The sequence below is a fragment of the Microcebus murinus genome, chromosome 11 (genome assembly GCF_040939455.1).
Source record: "Microcebus murinus isolate Inina chromosome 11, M.murinus_Inina_mat1.0, whole genome shotgun sequence".
In the NCBI taxonomy this organism is placed as follows: Eukaryota; Metazoa; Chordata; class Mammalia; order Primates; family Cheirogaleidae; genus Microcebus; species Microcebus murinus.
Genome location: NC_134114.1, coordinates 34,308,406 through 34,327,900, shown reverse-complemented (window position 1 = coordinate 34,327,900; position 19,495 = coordinate 34,308,406). Strand labels below are relative to the sequence as shown.

Sequence of the window (19,495 nt, the reverse complement as noted above, 5' to 3'; positions counted from 1 at the left end):
TTGTTACTTTCAATATGATACTTCCTTTAGCAATATAGCAAATTGATTCACTCTTCATTTGGGGTATTAGTGTATTAATGATGTCATAGAAAAATCACTACTTTTCCCTTCTTTCACCCATCTACTATTGATTCTAGTTGTTATTCTACCAGAGAATGTTAGTTATTGCAAACCACTCCAAACATGGGGAGGAGGAGGAGAACCTAATAGCAGGAGGAAGACCTAATGCTTATTGAGGTCCTAGAGGGAGCTGTGAGGCTCCATAGACTATGCCCCTGGTCCTCACAACAACCATTCAGAAGAAGAAAGATTATGAAGCAGTTCTCAATCTGGCTGCACTTGAGAATCCCCTGGGGAAATTTGTTTTTAAACTACCCAAATCTGGACCCCATGTTTGGTTATTTAGATTTAATTGGTAGGGTATAGGTGGACATTAGTATTTTTTTGAAACTCCAGAGATAAGTATGCAGCTCGGATTGAGAATCACTGGTGTAGGGTGCTGGTCAAAAGCAAATTTCATACAGTGATCCTTAAACTTGCATACGGATCTTGGTAAATTGCAACATCTGATTTAGCAACATCTCCAAGAGGCTGTGTTTCCAGCAAGCACCCAGATGATACAGATGCAGCTGGTTTGCTATCTAGAAAGGAAATAGAATTAGATTTACTTTGTACTATTTCCAGCCCTGTTACCTACTAACCATATTTTCTTGGGCATTGCTCTTCATCTTCCCTTGACCTGCTCTTCTTTCCTCCTTTCAGATTGAATATACCATTTTCACAGGGTTGAGGATTACATAAAATAATCCCCCTAAAATCTTGTGTAGAGCACCTGTCACATAGTGACGAATGTTAGCTTTTATTGCTCCCTCATCCTTTCTTGAAAAAGTAACTTTAAAATCAAATGTTGATTCCAGGCCCATCCTGATCCAAAAGCTCTTTCTTGCCCCCATTTTTTTAAGGTGGCCCTCATGTTAAATAAATATCTCCATTTCCTCTGTAAAGTGGCTTTTTGCCACTTTCAGGCTTTGCAACTTGAGAAGAAGTTTAAGATTTACCAGAGAGATACAGGAAGCAAGAAAGGCAGGAACCACGTTTCTATTTGGTGTCTAAAGGTGAGTATTTGGTGTTTTAAGCCTCTTCTAGGAGACACCGAGATACTTCCGTACGCAGGAGCCACTCCCGCTTAGTGTTGTCGTCGGTCAACTGGTAGGCTTTCTAAGTGCCTATCTTTCTTTTGCTGGCAGGAAAGAAAAACTCAATTCTTCTGCAAAAGTTCCAGAAGGATCTGAACACCGGTGTTTTCAACAACCAGGAGAACGAGATCCTGAAGCAGATTGTGAAACATGACAGGGAGATGGTGCAGGCGATCGCTCCCATCAGTTACCCTCAAATGACAGCCATGAATTCCACGTCTTCAACTACCACCCCGACCTCTCGCGTGAGGACACAGTCTCCGCCGGTGTACACAGCGACCAGTCTGTCGCACAGCAACCTGCATTCCCCCAGCCCCAGCACGCAAACCCCGCAGCAGCCGTCGGCCATCCTCTCGCCCTGCTCCTACACCACTGCGGTGTGCAGCCCTCCCGTGCAGAGCCCGCTGGCCACCCGAACTTTCCACTACGCCTCGCCCACGGCCTCCCAGCTGTCACTCCTGCAGCAGCAGCAGCAGCAGCAGTTGCAGCAGCCCCAGCCACCACCGCAGACTCAGCCGCCGCCGCAGCAGCCGCCGCAGACGCCCGGCAGCTCCACGCCGAAAAACGAAGTGCACAAGAGCACGCAGGCGCTCCACAACACCAACCTGACCCGAGAGGTCAGGCCCCTCTCCGCCTCGCAGCCCTCGCTGCCCCACGAGGTGTCCGCCCTGATTTCCAGACCTCATCCCACTGTGGGCGAGTCCCTGGCCTCCATCCCTCAACCCGTGACGGCCGTCCCTGGCGCGGGCCTGCAGGCGGGGGGCAGGAGCTCCGTCCCGCAGCGGGTCACTCTCTTCCGACAGATGTCGTCGGGAGCCATTCCTCCCAACCGGGGGGTCCCTCCCGCACCCCCTCCACCAGCAGCCGCTCTTCCGAGAGAGTCTTCCTCAGTCTTAAACACAGACCTAGATGCAGAAAAGCCACGATTTGCTTCAAATTTATGATCCCTGCTGATTGTCAAAGCAGAAAGAAATACTCTAATAAACTGAGAATATTCTCAGATCTTATTTTATTCTATCTCCTGATAGATCCCTATAGCCTACTATGAAGAGATATTTTAGACAGCTCTGGCCTACACGCAAAATGTAAAAACATATAAATACATATACTATTAAATATATATCTAAATTCCCAAGAGAAGTCCAAAAGACCTGTTTAGCATTCAGTGTTACATGTCTTCCTTTCTTTAAATCATTAAAGAATTTTAAATGTTGTTGTAAGGTTATTTATTTCTAACCTACTTTTATGTAATTCCTTTGATATATATCTCTATTTTATGAAGAGTTCTTGGATTCAGTGGAAACAAATCTCTGATTTTAAAAAGGCAACTCAAAGGAGCTACTGAATAGCACCAATCAAAATCTTCTTGCTTTAGCTGTGTTTCTGCATCTAAATTGCTAATCATTAATTATGGAGGATTAAATAGCAAATCCCATTTTATAAGTCTAAATTGTATTTCGGTGCTTTCAATTTTGGATTAGGTTAAAGAACACACTACGTGCTTGGCCACCATAGGAGACTAGCTTTTTTTTTTTCCACTGTTAAGAATATCTCTAACAAACATGTTCATTGATCTTTCAGAAAGCTGAGGGAATATTTGTCTTCATTTGTTATTGGACTTTTACCAAGACTCAATCGATGTTAGTGTAAATAACTTTTTTAGCCCAAATAAAAATAGCTATTCTGTGTTGTATGAAGGTAAAAGTCATTGTTTAAGAATTTAGTTTTATTGCTTCACTTCAAAACTTAGAGTTTTAAATTTTACAAAACCTAATTGTGACAATTATTCAATTGTAATGCAATGGCTTAAAACTTACAAGATTATTTTAACCTGCAATGTTTTATGCAAAACTGTATGCTCGAATCTACAAATTGCTTGTATTACACCAAAAATCATTACTTTTCTTCCTTCTTGCCATACTCAAGCATCTGAAAATAGTCTGTGCATGCTTTGGGGAAAAACATAGGTTCAAATCAGTCATTGTAGGGGAAGGCTTACAGTATTTCTCATTTCTAGAAAAGTATAATAATTCATTAATTGCCTATATTAAAATTCCTATAAGGCTGACTTGGATCTCTGACTTAAGTCTAGAAGTGAGGTTTTCACTTTTATTTAATATTTATCACTATTATTATTATTATTTACATAATTATTTGTAAACCACAGCTTTATTTGGAGTTGCAAGTGTGGTCTTTGTCTTCACTGTAGTTGGTAATTTACTGTGGTGTTAATTTAAAGAAATAAATTCAATACAGCATCATGTCTGTTTGAGAACACACATTCTGCTCCATGTATATTGTAACTAAATGGTTAGTAAATCTTAAGGCATGTGGTGACTAACATAGCACTTAGGTAGGAGGTTTGTTATTTTTAAATGTGCTGAAAATAGTATGGATGTGGTAACAGAAAACAGGGGTAAAGTTGAATGTCTGTGAGCATTGTTTGTTTGTTTCTTAATTCTTTCCATGATCTGTGAGCATCCACTTCTCAAAGAAGTCCCTTAGTAATCATTTGTGCCTAATGCTTCCCACGAATGTGTTGGATGACTGGAACACAATTGGAAGATTCCTAATAACCAACTTCTGTAAATAACCCAAGTTAAGAGAATGGCCTAAAGTGGAGGTCTTCATTATTTCTGACACTGGTGATACATTTAAGAAGAACTTACAAAGATCATACATTATATGGGACAGGGCCTCCAGATAGACTTGATGACAGAAAAGAAAGACAAAAGCAAAAACTCTAAAGTGGATCCATGTTGCCTGTTATGCCTTTTATGGATATAATACCTATAATACCAAAATGAGTTTTTATGTTTAATTTCTAACAGATCCCAACTTGTGTGGAAGTAATCAACAATGCTAGTCAATGTAATGTTATCATTAACATGCTGGTGACATATGATGGCATGTCAGGAATGGTGTGAGAAAGGAATTAAATTGTTCAGTCTACCTAGAACCTATGGGAAAGCTGCAAGACCATTTACATATCAGTACAAAACTCCTTTATTTTATTAAAATATGAGAATTAACTTCAATTTATTAAGATCATGTATTGGTCCTTTAAATTATTAAAGGTTTACATTTGATAGGATTAATGGATTTGGTAGTGAAATATTTTTATATATATAAATTTTTGGTTTTTTATTTTGAGCACTATTGGGAAACAGAAGCAAAATTGAATTGCATGGTCTTTCAGTGAAACTATACAATTTTTATTCACTTTGTAATAGAATGGACAAAAAAACTAAGGTTTATATGTTAAACTAATAAAATGGTACAGGGTAAATTATATACATATATATATGAATGTATATATATTTAGGCTAAGAAAAATATTGACTCACATTCCTGTAATATAAAGGTCCATTGCTAATTGAAAAGTGACCTCTTTTCTCTGTACATAGTTAAGCCCATAAGTATGGAGTTTTAATCTGTACAGAAAGAAATGTATTATTGATTGCTGCTGGGAAGATAGTAGAATAGCTGATTCTTACAACAACTGTATGATCAGGGATGAGTTAGAGTATTTCTTTTGTCTTTGCTCAAAGCCATACATATATAAATATATATAAAGATTATTAATAAATTCAACAAAAATAAACTAAAATCATGAATATTTTATTTTATTAACATGCTCTAACCAAATGTTTTGTTTTATTAATGAGTATAGACTTGCCTCTGTCTTTCTATCTTGACCTCATAAGATTTCCACGAGGATTTATATTTGATAATCATCACAAAATGAATTCTATTCTATAACTGTATAATGAGAGTAATTTAAATAGAAAATAATTTTTCCAACCATTCTTTTGTTTTACCTGTTCCATGCGGTAGAAGTTAAGTTTATTTTATTCTTTGCTTAGTACCTCCTTATCATTTGTCCAATTATTTGTCCAATTTCAAAACACAGTCATTTTTGTGTTCTTATTGGATATGGGGATGAAGAATAGTTGTCTTGTAATTTACTTATACAAATCTATTTTTAATATACTGGGCCTTACAAATGCTTTTGAATAGTGAGAGAACCTCCCCATACAAGTGGACTTTGAATAAGACCAAAAGCCTCAGGTAGAGTTTATCACACTGAGAATAAATACTAAAGCACTCCTGAAAACAGTGAGGATAAATGCTACGGGTGGCAGTAGATTCTAGTCATCAAATAAATAGCTTATCTCCTGGTCCTGATGACTTCTTCATAAGTGAATGATTTCCTGATGAATGCTTTTCCACATTAGAAAATGGTTATTTTGTGATTTCCAAACTTAAAGGAGCATACTATTTTCAGGACACTAAAAAGTCCACAGCCAAGTTATTACAATAATTCCTACAAGACATGGATGATTTAAATAATATGTTATACTTAAATTTTAGATGTCATTTCAAACTTTGAATTATTTATACTTTAAAATATAATACTCTATTGTTTTTTAGGACTATTTTATAAATCTCCATACCTTCTTTTTCAGTTTAGGTCTTTACATTTGTTATTTTTACTATGTAACTTTACTTTGATGGACATCATTTTCATCATTTTTAATATTAAGCTGTTTGAATGAGATTTCTTTCCTTTATATCTCTTTCTAGAAAATGTACCATAAAACCCAAGTGTGATTATTTTGCTCATTTGCACTACATCTAGCAAAGTTTTATTACATGCTTCACCTGCTTCATATTTTTTATTTTATTGATATATAACATTTTACATATTTATTGGGTACATGTGAATGTTTGTTACATTCAAAGCATGTGTAATGATTAAGTGAGAGTAATTAGGGTATCCATTACTTTCAGTATTTGTATTTATCATTTCTATGTGTTGGTATCACTTCAAGTCTTCTCTTCTAGTTACTTTGAAATATGAAAAAATATTGTTGCTAAGTATAGTCAACCTAGTCTGTTATCTACTTTAAATATTACTCATGCAGTACCATGCAAAAGAAACATGGTCCATAAAATACAGAATAATTGGATGCTGAGCTATTTTAGTCCTGAAAAGAATGGCCAAAATTGAAAGGAGTATGACTGGCTGCATGCACCAAATTGTAGCTCAGTTCTATAACTTTATTCAATATGTATTTTTTTCAAGAAAATAGATTGGGGATTTTCATTGGAAGATTTGCTATTGTCCTTAGGGATAAGTGTATCTGCTACTGTCACTCAAAAACAATGACTTTCTTAAGAAATTTTAAATCTTTCCTTTTTAACAAATGACATCTATTTTTTTTTTAAAACAGGAAAACAATTAAGTTGATCATGAAGAGAAACCTGCTTTTAAAAGGAACAAAGAAAGTATAAATTACCTTGCTTAAATTCAGGAAGGACTTGGAAGCAAATCCAATCAGAGGACCCACACTCCTTCTCCTTTCATTTTGGAGTTTTTGACCAAAGGCCACATTCCTTCCTTCCCCCAGAGCAATTGATATTTCCATTTATATTGGTCATTTTGCTCTTTCTTAAATTCTTCTTAGCTTTAGGATATGAAAATCATGAGCTACTATCTACGTAGAGAGGAAAATTTTCATGGCTTCTACACAAATTTGTTACCAGAAAAAGATCATTTTATTACAATTTTTTAGAAGAAAACATTAATGATTTTGTAATACTTGGTTGCTTTTCAGTTTTCACTACTCTGTCAATGAAATCATTGCTGCCTTTTCCCTTAATTGAAACATGTCCTTTTTCTCTCATACTAAACGATCAGAAAGGTAGACTATCTCCCTAACAGGTCCTGTGCAAGAGTAGCATAAGTAAGGGATTGGCCCATGCACAAAATTTGAGGTGCCAAAAACTCAATAATAAGACAAATAATACTTGAAAAAAACTGGTACAATAATCAATAATTAACCAATTACCATCATTTTAAATTGAGACAGGATCTGAATCTCCATCTCTTGCCTTCACTCTAATCCTGGCCCTGCTTCCTATTCAGGCTTTCACAGGGACAAGTGGAGATTGGAAGGGTTTGATAGAAGCCTTGCTGAGATTTGCCTTGTCTCACCCTGAGAATTGTTTAAAGATGGCATTAAAAGAACCTCTATATAAAGCTCTGAATTTATTTCCAAGGTCTTTGATATAGAAAGAAAGAGTAATGTATTAAATGCTGGAGAAAAAAATTAACATTTCATGACAAATGAAAAATGCTTTCCTAAAATCTGGACATTGAACAGAACTCAGCTGATTGGGAACACTGGCAGTTCAGTATACCTGGAGAGTTTCATAGACTGAAAAAGACCCAAAATTGAGTAGGAAATATGGGTTTCAAAAACCTTCCAAAGGGCTTTTATTATCAGGCTAAAGCTTTTATAGTTTTTGTACCTTATCTTCTTAATTTTATGGAGCCAAGACTACCAATTGGAAAGATTTATATTGAAATGTTTCTTTTGCTAATGTGACAGGAAATAAAATAATCTGCAAAAGAGCAAAAATTGGAGGCTATTAAAAATACCACACTGCCTTGAGGATACTGGGCTCTAATGAAGGTCCTAGGTTTGCTAAGTTGAGTAAAAAGAATGGGAAATTGAAATTTTACTCACGTTGCATAAGATAAGAAAGGGGCAGGAAAAGGGAAAAGATAAGAGCTAGAACTTGTGAGAAAGGAAAAGAGTGAAATGATTCTGGTTACAATGAAGCAAGTTCTCTAAATCTTACTGGAAATATCAGTCACACTCCAAAGATTGACTAAGTGAACATCCCTTGAAGCTATTTTATTTCTAATGTATTAATATTATCAATGGCCATTTACTCCGAAAGGGAAACATCTTTACTTCATTGAACTGCAATTGTTTCAATAATAAGATTTGAGCAAAGGATACTATTTATTCAATTGAACACATCTGAGCAAATTAGTAAATAAAATAATTCTACAAAAGCTAAGGACTACTTTATATTCCCATTGGATTTATATGACTGAATGCAAGCTACTTAGAGTTATCAAGACTTTTTTAAAATAATGAAGAAGCTTTACAAAAAATAAATTGTAGTTATATCAGACTGATCATAATTCTTTATAGAGTAAAATCATATTTGTTGAGGCAAAGAGATTTTCTTGAAAGGTTTTTAGTTTCTATTAAATTTATGAGAGAATTTCTCAGAAATGAGAGATTTACTTTTACAGAAAAAGAGAATATAACTCAAAGAAATTTGATAGGTTCAAAAAGAGTTGCTAAATATATTCTCATTTAGTTCTTATATTTTTTCAAGGCCTTAGTTTCCAAGCATTTAAAAATAAAAGTTGTTTTTCTAACTTCTCTGCAATTTATTACCAACCTAACATAACTATAATTTTATTGAAAATGTGCAGTCTGAATTGCTCAAAGTATGATAGTCTGATATCTAATATAATGAAGTATTTAATTTGAGAATTATTTAAATTGTATTTAATAGATAAAAGACTTGCATATACTATATAGCATATGGTCTCCATATATGTTCATACCAAAAATCTAACACATGTCAACTATTTTGGCTTGAAAACGAACAAACAGAAAGATCCAATTGATGGTCCTCCTCACAGTAATCATCTTAAAATACAAAATACATGTGCCAAAGGCAGTAGGAAAAATCAAAATATTATTTGACCTCCTAATTCAGAATAGCTTTTAGGGCAAATGGCAAATTGATATAAGCATCCTCAACAGTGATTTCTCTCATCTTGGTAACAGTAAATCCTATCTTAGGAATCAGCCAAAACTCATTTCAAGCCATATTTTCTTTTTTTTTTAATCCTATTTTTTCTATGTATTTCTATATTTTTCAAGCTTTCAGTAATATTTTCTTAATACGGTAAAGAATCTTCTTTGGCACCCGTGTTTGTGACCAAAACCAAAATGTGATTATTTTTGTGTGTGGCTCAAATTTTGTCTCTGAAGGCCTAGAAATGCTCAAATAACATTTAGATACATATATAGCTTCCCAGGTTTCCACTCTCAAGATATAAAGATCTGTAATATTTATTTATAAAGGTCTAATACATTTGAAGCTGAATAAATAACCTGTTATTTTTACTCACTTAGATAAACATCCAATCCATCAATTTGTACTCATTTTGCATACTTCTTTTTAAAAGGATGATTACTTTATACATATCATCCTACATTTCTGAGTAAATAGTATTGATTCCTAATTTTTCCACATTTGAAATGTATACTCAGATAATAACTTATTAAATTGATCCCTGTAATGAAAGTTTAGTCTTTCTCAAGCTAGGTTTTTCTTAGCCTTCACAAGAGCCACATAAGTAGAAATCTATAACATGATTTTGTTAATTGCTCCTCCAAGCTATGAATGTTGGCAAATTTTGAGATTTTAGCTATCTTGCTAAAATGATTTCTCAGATAAATTGGTAACAAACATATGTCAAAGTTTTAGCTGAAACTTGACAAGGAACTTCTGAGTAAGACAAGTTAAAGATTCCTTCCAGGTAGAACAATTTTGTAAGGAGAAAGGAAAGAAAGAAAGAGAGAGAGAAAAAAGGAAAGAAAGAAAAAAGGAAAGAAAGAAAGAAAGAAAGAAAGAAAGAAAGAAAGAAAGAAAGAAAGAAAGAAAGAAAGAAAGAAAGAAAGGAAGGAAGGAAGGAAGGAAGGAAGGAAGGAAGGAAGGAAGGAAGGAAGGAAGGAAGGAAGGAAGGAAGGAAGGGAAAGAAAAGAAAAAAGAGAAATTAATTTAACAGTCATTTTTTTAAATAAGTAGTTACAGATTATTAATCCCTTCATAAATTGTATATTAGTTGAGTGAGGAAATATTCCCAGTAGAGATCTTTATTTTTTAAAAGTCTGTCAGAAAATTGCCTCAAGCATTTTATCAGGAATGTTAGCTACTTCTTAAAAGGACAATAAAATATGTCCCAGAAAAAGTTCTAGCCCTGATCAGGTTTGGGTTACAAGTTTTTTTTCCTTTAAGTTGTTATACATAATGTGTAAGAGTAAAAAGTAAACTTTCTTGCACACATTATTAAATGACTTCAATAGTTATATTTACCCAAGGTATTAGTTTATATCTGCAAAATGTAAACATGTGTGATAACCTATCTAAAGTAATCCCTGCCTATTGTTTCAGCACCACATATTTCTTAAAACACACGATGGCAAAAAAAAAAAAAAATACTTCTTGCAAGAAAAGTTATAACATTTCTAAAAGTGATATGGCGCCCAAATTATAAAACATTCAATGGCTTCAAAGGCTTATGATATATAAGGAGACCATGGATTTGGAAATTTTGAAAAATGGTTTTAATCATTTATGTTAGATCTTAGAACAAGAATAATTAGGGGAATTGACCACCAGCCAAAACAGGGATATGCCACATTTCAGTTCTTAAGCCATCCTCACCTAATCTTGTATGCATAAGCACAGTTCAAGACTTCTATCTCCCTACTTTACCAAGAATTGTTTTAGGATTCACAAGGGCTGCAGGCCCTTGGATCCCAAGTCAACAAATTTTAAAATGCTTATAATATAAACAGGAGAAACAATTTAAGTAAAATGTACAAAAAGGGAACAACACTGATGGTGATCAAATATTTATCTAAAAGAAGCTTTAAAAATTCATTTTGATAGCAATAAGTATATAGTATTATTTCTGAAGACAAAAGAAAATATAACATTGAAGAGGTTGTGAAGAATTACTTTTAGAATAAAAATAAATAAAAGGGGCTGATTTTTGTTATCACTTAATACCACAATCCTTCAACCTTTTTAAAGAAAATTTTTAGGCCTTTCTTAACAATCTATCTATTTAATAATCTCCTTGTTTGTTATGACAAATCCTCTCACAAAATCCTGTACTTTTGTTTGTAATGGAGCTAAAGATATGTGCTTTAAATAAGCAAAAATATACATACCAAAGGAAGTCACAATATTTTCATAAATAAGTAATGGGACAGAAATGGTTAGTTTATAATGGCAATGGCAAGGTGAAGGAGAAGGGAGAAGCTACAGGTTTTAGAAACTCAGTTTCAACATGTTAGAAATATAAAATGCATTAAGAAAGAGTAAAATTTGGTGAAAATGTCAAATGAAATTTTTACACGTTTTCAGGATTAAGTTTTATTTCTCTTCTTATCTATAAGATGCTAGCAATATTATCAATATAAATCCTAAGAACTTCACTTCAAGAAGAACATGGCTATTTTAGAGAGGGGAAAGTATGAAGAGATTTAAGAAAGGAGAAAGGCCTAAATAGGTGGCCTGTTCAGGAATAAAAAACAACCAAAAGGCAGCATTTCAACCTAAACAGAGGCAAATCTAGGAGCTGACAAAGAAAGACAAAGTAGGTAAAGAAACTTTTAGATGCACAAGGTGCATGGAGGTCTTTGGCTACTATGAGAGCACATTCAAGAGTGCAGTGTTGTCAATTCTCCAGAACTGAAACATGATAATTTAACTGATACTATGTAAACTCACTCATACAGAACTGCTTGCTATCAAAGCTACTCATGTCCTTACAATAGCAAGTTTCTTTTCTGACTGCAAACTTCTAACAAGATGTTTATGTTTTATTTTTTCATTGTGATTAGAGTTCCAATATAGTAGGTATCACTCTTCAGATAATATGGGGGTAAATGGGGAAAATGGGATTAAAAAATTTGTATAATTGTATACTAGATTAAAACATTTATATAATTGTGTGGTAGTATTTATACACTAACATTTTTAATAATTATTTTATTATAATAATTAAATATTTTAATTATTTTACTATTTTATTAGTTCTAGCATATCACATGTAAGACATTATATGTAGAAGTATTTGAAATAAAATTTTTATTCTATTAATGACTCTCATTTCAGGAAAGCAATGGGGCCATGATAAAACATTAATTATAAAAATGGGCATTGATAATGTTGAGAACCACTGTCCTAAGTGCTGATATATAGAGGGATTTCTATAATAATCTTACTACTGAACAGATATCCCAATTTCTATATGGCAATACATTTTGTAATAAAAAATAATTATTTGGACTTAAGAAAAATAAAAGTAAGGAGAGGCAATAGCAAGAAGAGAAAAAGATTATCAAATTAATTTGAAAATAGAAAATTGGACTCTATTTCTTATAGTTTTCCTATCATCAGATTTATAAAATTTAAAAAGTAGAATATAGTTATTAAAAGTGACCTTTAAATAGAAGCAAATTGGATCTTATTTTGCATAAATTAATTAGTTAATTAAGCTTATAGACTGCCATTAGTGACTGATTCTCTGAGCAACCAGAGGAGTCTCCTGAATAGTAACACCTGAAAGCTATCTAGTGGTCCTTTTATCCGTAATACTCCCCCCATACTGCTTGAAATTCTGCTGTTCAATCACTCCATTTACTTTTGTTGTGTCAATTTTTTTGTAAAATATGTTATCCTTGAGGTTCAGTGAAAAGTCAAACTAAGCCATTAGTTCTACCTAAAATTTAGATGATTCATTAATTGGCCAAATTCATTCCTTGAACACCTACAGTGTGTCAAGAAATGTTCTAGACAATGTGGATATGGCTGTGAATAAGAAAAATACAAATTTGTGCCTTTAGGAAGTTTATCTACTTCTAGGAAAAAATACATAATAAAATAAATAGGAAAAACTAAAATGATTAAGATAGTGAAAAGAGCTTTGAAGAAAAACAAGGCCAGAGGGAAGGGAATGCGAGGAATGAGGTCTGGGGAGGATTTTCCACCTTAAGTAGCATGATCAAGAGGGCTTCACAAGAGAGAAAGTGATTGGTAAACAGTGGCCAAAAGAGTCTATTAAAATAACTAGGAATCCCCTTGTGCCTGGCTACTGAAAGAGTGGTGCATGGAACTGCAGCATCAATATCATCTGGGAACTTGTAAGAAGTCAGAATCCTGGGCCCTACTGTATGCCTATAGGCAGGAGTCTGGTTTTTCACAAGACTTCCCAGGTAATTCATATATGTATTAAAATTAAGCAGCACAGGCATAGTAAAGTCATAGAAGAGGTAAATTTTAAGGGCGTTTTAAGGAAAATTCCAGATGTGAGTACATTTCTGGGATGACAAGTCAACATAACAAGGGATCCCGGCTAGACAAGAAGCATGAGAGAACATGAAATAAGCCCAAAGAACCTAGAACCAATGGCAAACCACCTGCTTAACAGGTTTACTCCGGAGCATCTGAAGCTTACTCTTGGTCACACTGCTTGTCCTAGCCTGCCTCCTGGCACATGATATTTATAAACAGGGAAGAGAAAATTAATAAGTGTTAGGTGTTATAATTTCTTTATTTGGGATAAATTTTGGTGCCATAGCTAGCAATGTTTCTTAATGTCATATAAATCCAATGTGTCTATTGCCTTCTGTAATATGTTTAATGCTATTAATAATACATTGGCATTGTAAAAATAAATAAGTTTGCTCAATGTTTTGCAAATAAGCTTCACCAGCTGTATCTATTTACCTGCATGCAGTGTTTAGAAAGCCTAACTACAAAAACTGGCTCTACCACATAAAACCTATGTAACCATGATAGAATTATATGACCATGTTATATCTGTTTTTGTAACTGAAAAAAAGGAGATTTTATAGGGTGGTTATGAAGATTAAATGAGATAAACTTTATAAGACATTTACTCCAACTCTTGATCTACAGCAAACATTCTAAGTTTAATGACCAGGATTTTCTAAGTTATTTTGGGCTGCTTGTACAGTAAATTAAGTGGGGCTGACCTCTCATACCTAGCCTTCCCAGGAGAAAGGACTACACATGCAATTTCAAATTCTCAGGAGAATGTAGTCTTCTGCTCACTGCAACATTCCTCTTGGCCCATGATCTCCATGTGTTTGATAGTTGATATTTCCAGATGAACCTGTGAATAGATGACAACACATATCCAATTGTTTTGGTGCCAATCAGTATGATTCCTGATGATGCTGGTTTTCCAAGTGTGTCCTGTAAGTGATAAAATAGCAGGAGGCCAATATTCCTTCACTGGCATCTTGGCCTCAGTAAGCTCCTTCATGAGAGAGATGATGAGATGAGATGAGATGAGATGAGATGAGATGAGATGAGATGAGATGAGATGAGATGAGATGAGATGAGATGAGATGAGGTGAGATGAGATGAGATGAGATGATATAGGGATGGTATCATGAGCCTACTCCTTAACATATGCCGTGTGACAAGAATTTGTCCTAAAACCTGGAGGGTTAGAGGTTGCTCAAACTAGGACACTGTGTATGACACACTTGATGACAAACATCATTGTTATCACACTTTTTGAATAATTATAATCTATAGTTGAGTGCAATAGTCACCATGTTGTTGGTAAAGTTGATAATGATTAAAGCATGCATGTGTACACATACACACCCACATGTGTTTGGTTACACACATAGAGCCTTGTCTTTCATATGGCATATTTAGGAAAGGACAGGTTTCTTAAAGACATCAAACTCAAGTGCTTTTCTCTTTGTTCAAAGTACAGATCTCATTAAAGAGCCTAAAGCCTATTTAATAAACTAAAAGAGATGACAACTGTGTAATTGAAGTTCTGTAGGTGTCTTTCTAAGTGTAGTCCGACTCTTAAGGCATGCAGTAAGCATCCTACTCCTAAGAATCTGATCTTCCTGCCCTGTCTTTAAATTTAGGCTCATTGCTAGACAATAAAAACTTAAGGAGGTGATGCAAGACTATTTTTTTTTATAACTTATTCTTTAAAATCTCCTACTGCAATTACAAAACCATAAAATCTTTTGGGCTGGTATGCTCTACAGGAGATCATCTGGACTCAGTTCTTAAAGCTTTGTTCACAGCAGGAGCTGAGATTTAAACTTCTCACTATTATTTTATGATTTATATAAAAATTGTAGGAAAGAAAACACCCACCTCATGTCAGAGTGCTTTAATGTTACTGTGGTGAACATTGTTGTTAGACAGGTGATAAAAGTATAAGACTAAAATAATCAAAGAACTGTGAAGTTTGAAAATTGAAGCTTCCAGAAGTTTCAGATCAGCTGCATATATTTAATCAGATGCTTAGTCTAGCAACAGAAGCCTAGAGCTGTTTATTTCAACTACTCTTTATTGTTAAAAAAGATATTAGAGTGATTTGGGGAAAGTGGATGTCTTTTAGTAAGAAAACAAAATTTACTTTTAAGTTTTCTTATTTTTAACATTAAATTTAGTTACCAGTTGAAGATCAAACTTTGTATTTGTGATATAACTAAAAAAGAGAAACGTTATTTTTAAGGGAGATAGTTCACTGCATATGCCAATTGTGACACTTTGTGATCTTCTTCACCTATTATTTGTCTTAAAGTGCTGATACAGTTAAATTTTTGACATTGGGCATGGCATGAAAGGCTAAATGTTTTCAATGCTTTTAATACACCTGATTCTCTAAGATTGCTCAATTACCAATACTTCAGTCATTTATTTAGCACATTTCTTTCTTCAGCAATGAGTTCCTGCCCATCATATATATGCAAAATCCACAATTTATATTTTAATGTAGATGTGATAAAAGTGAGTTCATCTTTGAATTCTCTAACTACCCTTTCTATATAATTTCATCCTTTTATACTCCTTCAGTTTTTCAAGGAATACAAAGATCTGATATCACTAAAAACTTAGTGTGATTTAATTAGCTCCTGAATTCTCGCAGATATATTTGCATTTGAAAAGAAAATGCCATCATTAAAAAAAAGGGAACAAAAGATGTAAAAATAAATTTGCTACTAATGAACTCTTGGACACCAGTAAGTGTCCTCACACCTAGAACTAAAACTCTGAAATTTGGAGACTTTTGCATCTTGATGAGTGGGAGAGTTTATGTCATCAGAATGATTTTCCAGGACTTTATGCTACTCAAATGTGCATGTAACATATCCAGAGTTTGAAATAAAGCAAATTAATAAATATTTTTTGATCATCTAGGTACATGCAGAAACTAAAAACTTGAAATAAATAGTAGCAAAACATAGCTAAATAGTTCAAAACAAAATCAAAAGAGATACCACAAAAGTAATGATTTTAATTAAATTACACAAAAGAGAATCATCATAATAATTATCTTTTAGACAATATAGATGAAGGGAGTGTGTATAGAATCAAGGAGTAATAGAATGTTTGATTTACAAGGGTCCTTATAAATGATCTGTTCAACTCCCTTATAGAAGAAAAACAGAACTGAAGCCCCAATATTACAAGAAATCTCATGAAGATTCAGGATTATGATTCACTTGAACATAGAGAGTACTTCAAGATTGTGATAATTTAGAGTGATTTTATGGAATTCTAGATAGATGAAAATAATTGATAAAAATGGAAATGAAGAAAAAGTTGGGGATGTTCCAGAATTTTTGCCACATTCAAAAACTTAGAGACAATAATGTACATTTATCTAACATAGGATAGTTGACTGGAGGGGAGAGATTTTATAGAAGTGAGTCCCTAGATTGAAAAAGTCTTACTTATGACCTTAAAAACTTTCATCCTTACTAGGAAGCCAACAAAGAACTATTGAAAGCTTTTGAGTAGAGAGCCAACAGGGCAAAAACAGTACTCTTAGAAAGAGTATCATTGTATATGATGAATTAGATGGCAGGGGTTGGAATCTTGTGGAAAAGTTAACTGATTTGTATAGAGCTCCTACTGTGAGTTCAGTTTGCAACCTGAACTTCAGTGAGAGTGGTGATTTGTGCAAATAATATTTCAAAAACTGAAGCATAGTGCCAGTTACACTAGGTACTTAATAAATGTTGGTTGAATTAATTAATTAATTGATTGAAGTATGATCATCCTAAGTACCCTATTGGAAGCAATCTTAAAGAATTGTTTGGTGTCTTTCTCTATTAGAGTAATTGTTGTTGCCATTTCTCTTAAAGAGTAATTGGGGGAATATTGCAATACTAGAATATAAGACATGGACCCAAATCCTTTGAGATATTATAGAATGCATCATCACATATTGTTTAACATTTTTCCAACCCAAGTTAGCTTCCAGAGAATGTTTCTAGTATCTGATATAAATAGCAAAACTGAGTATAAAAGTTCCAAAACCAACCATAGATAAAATAATATCTTTCTGTTAACTTATAATCCCAACATGATCTAGATATAACATGTGGCCTCCACTTTGGCAAGATTGACGATAAGTTCATATTTTTTCATCTTAAGTAAAGGAAACCTTCCTGTGGCTCCCCTGGTTGTCACAATCCAGTATATCTCCTTCCCCTCCCAGTTCAGACCTGCTTCATTTGTCTTTTTATCAACTCTTTTTTTCCACACTTCTTAAAATTCTGCTTTTGCCAACTACTGTTTTACAAAAGTCTCCTTATTGGTCTAATATACATTTCTTTGCACTTCTAATTTTCATTAAAATCTCTTTTCTTTTGAAGTAAAGATATTTTACTCCTCCATTACTCACCCTAACACAATTCTTTCTTAAAATTTCTCCCTTAATTTTAATGACTCAATTTTCCAATGCACTACCTACAAGATGCTTTGTATTGCTGTCTTTTACCCTCCTCAGAATAAATCAATGTTGCTACTTTTATTAGTGGCACCACACTTCTACCAACACCCAGCTAGAAAACGTGGCATATAATTGGTTTTCCCTTATTTGTATACCTGAATACATATCAACACTTGTCCTACATTTTTTCCCTCCAAATTGTGTCTTACAATCAGACAACTCACTGTCATTATCACAGTCAAGGTCCTTGTCTCCACCGCTTTCTGCAACACTTCCCCGGCCCACTTTCCGCAATATTCTTCTATATCTTTACAATTTACATAATCTTCCCAACATTTCCTCTTATTCCCACTGCAAATTTTAACTTTAATCATTCACATTTGTCTTTCAATAGAGCTAAATACATCAAAGTCATTCTAAGTCTAAGCCCTCTACCACAAACTTTCCTATTTCTTTTTTCTTGACATTAATGGGTCTTTCCTTTGAGTTTCTATCACAATCATTGACAGTACCACTTACCATTTTGCATTTCAGTTTCCTAGTTGCATAGCAACAAGTGTTTCTTTAATTTATCCATTCAGTATTCTAACAAAATTTATTGAATAATGACTATATGCCAGTCAAACATTGTACCAGGGGCTAGAGATATGAATGTGAGCAAATTCAAGGACTCTGACTTCCAGTTTTACTTTTAATGGAGACATAGACTTTTTTGAGATCTGATGAAAACCAGGATTTCACAGGTAAAGGTTGTATCATTGGGATGAGATGTCTGGCATATAGGAGAAAAACATTCCAGGCAGAAGGAATATCAAAGGCAAAGTCCCTGAGGCATCCAGGGAGAATGACTCATATAAGAAGCTAACAGAGGAGCAGAATAACTAGAGTCCCAAGAGTGAACTAAGGCAATTCTGGAGAAGCAGGGCAAATTCAAACCATGCAGAATCTGGTAAGACCTTGGTCTATCTTAAAAATTTGGCTCTTTATTTTCAAAATAATGGGGAGATGTGGTTTTCCTACTCTCAGATATCATCTATTGCCTGGAGTAAGTATCACCTCTAATGCTTAGATTGACCATATAATTGAAGGTCCAAATCAGGACACATTTGACAGTGAAAGGTGACTCTGTTAATACTTGTACTGGGAGAACAGGCTTAAACTGAAACTCTGCGAGGCAAACTGTGACTTCTGCTTACCCTACATGTTGCTTCTGTATCTCACTAGTGACTAGCTCTAGCTGAACACAAATCTCCACCAATGCAATGTAAATTAATTAGCCAATCAGCGAGAACAATCTGTAAATGAACTTTCTTGAACAGCAGGGGCCTATGTTTTGTAAGACTCCTATTGAGGAACAGCCTTAGGCAACATTTGATGGAGGACACTTGGGTTTAAACATTCCTTCAATAATTTGTTCAGTGTTTTACTCAATTCAGATTGAATTGGCTGCCCCAAATGCCCAGAGTTAGTGCCTCACATTGTTATTTCCCTATTTTAGTATAGAGAAAAAGTACCTGTTCTAAAACCTTAGGTAATGGTTGGATAATGTAGTTCCAGTGGAACACTGAGAGAGAGGGAAAAGATAAGAACAAAGAGATACGACAATTTATCACACCGTCTAAATTTTTGAAGACTCAACCCTCTAATATTTTTTAATTGTTATTGTTTATCATTTAATTGTTTATCATTAATCCTTTATCTGCTCTGTCCACTGCTATTTCCCTAGAACCCTGCTTGAATAATACTGAATGATGAATGAATCTGAGATAACAGAGTTTATATATTTCTAAAGATGTGGTTCCTTTATTCAAGTCCTAAGAATTTGCAATTCTTACTCTAGTTCTCTCTTTGGCAGAAAAAATAAACATGAATTTGA

At 34.1% G+C, this 19,495-nt stretch overlaps 1 protein-coding gene and 1 long non-coding RNA gene across 7 annotated transcripts in view; one reads left to right on the top strand and one right to left on the bottom strand.

The window, feature by feature from the left end:
* Positions 1-14,094, top strand: part of HCN1 (hyperpolarization activated cyclic nucleotide gated potassium channel 1) — a 385,147-nt gene extending 371,053 nt beyond the window's left edge. For both annotated transcript variants that reach the window (XM_012740382.2, XM_012740381.2), the window contains one exon: positions 1,248-14,094. In XM_012740382.2, the coding sequence (XP_012595836.1) occupies positions 1,248-2,140 (893 nt within the window). In that variant the 3' untranslated portion in view covers positions 2,141-14,094. The remainder of the gene's footprint in view (positions 1-1,247) is intronic.
* LOC105857776 (uncharacterized) overlaps positions 1-19,495 on the bottom strand; it is a 102,397-nt gene that overhangs the window by 47,426 nt on the left and 35,476 nt on the right. For all 5 annotated transcript variants that reach the window (XR_012921682.1, XR_001147851.2, XR_001147848.2 and 2 more), the window contains one exon: positions 13,880-14,010. This is a non-coding gene — a long non-coding RNA (uncharacterized LOC105857776). The remainder of the gene's footprint in view (positions 1-13,879; positions 14,011-19,495) is intronic.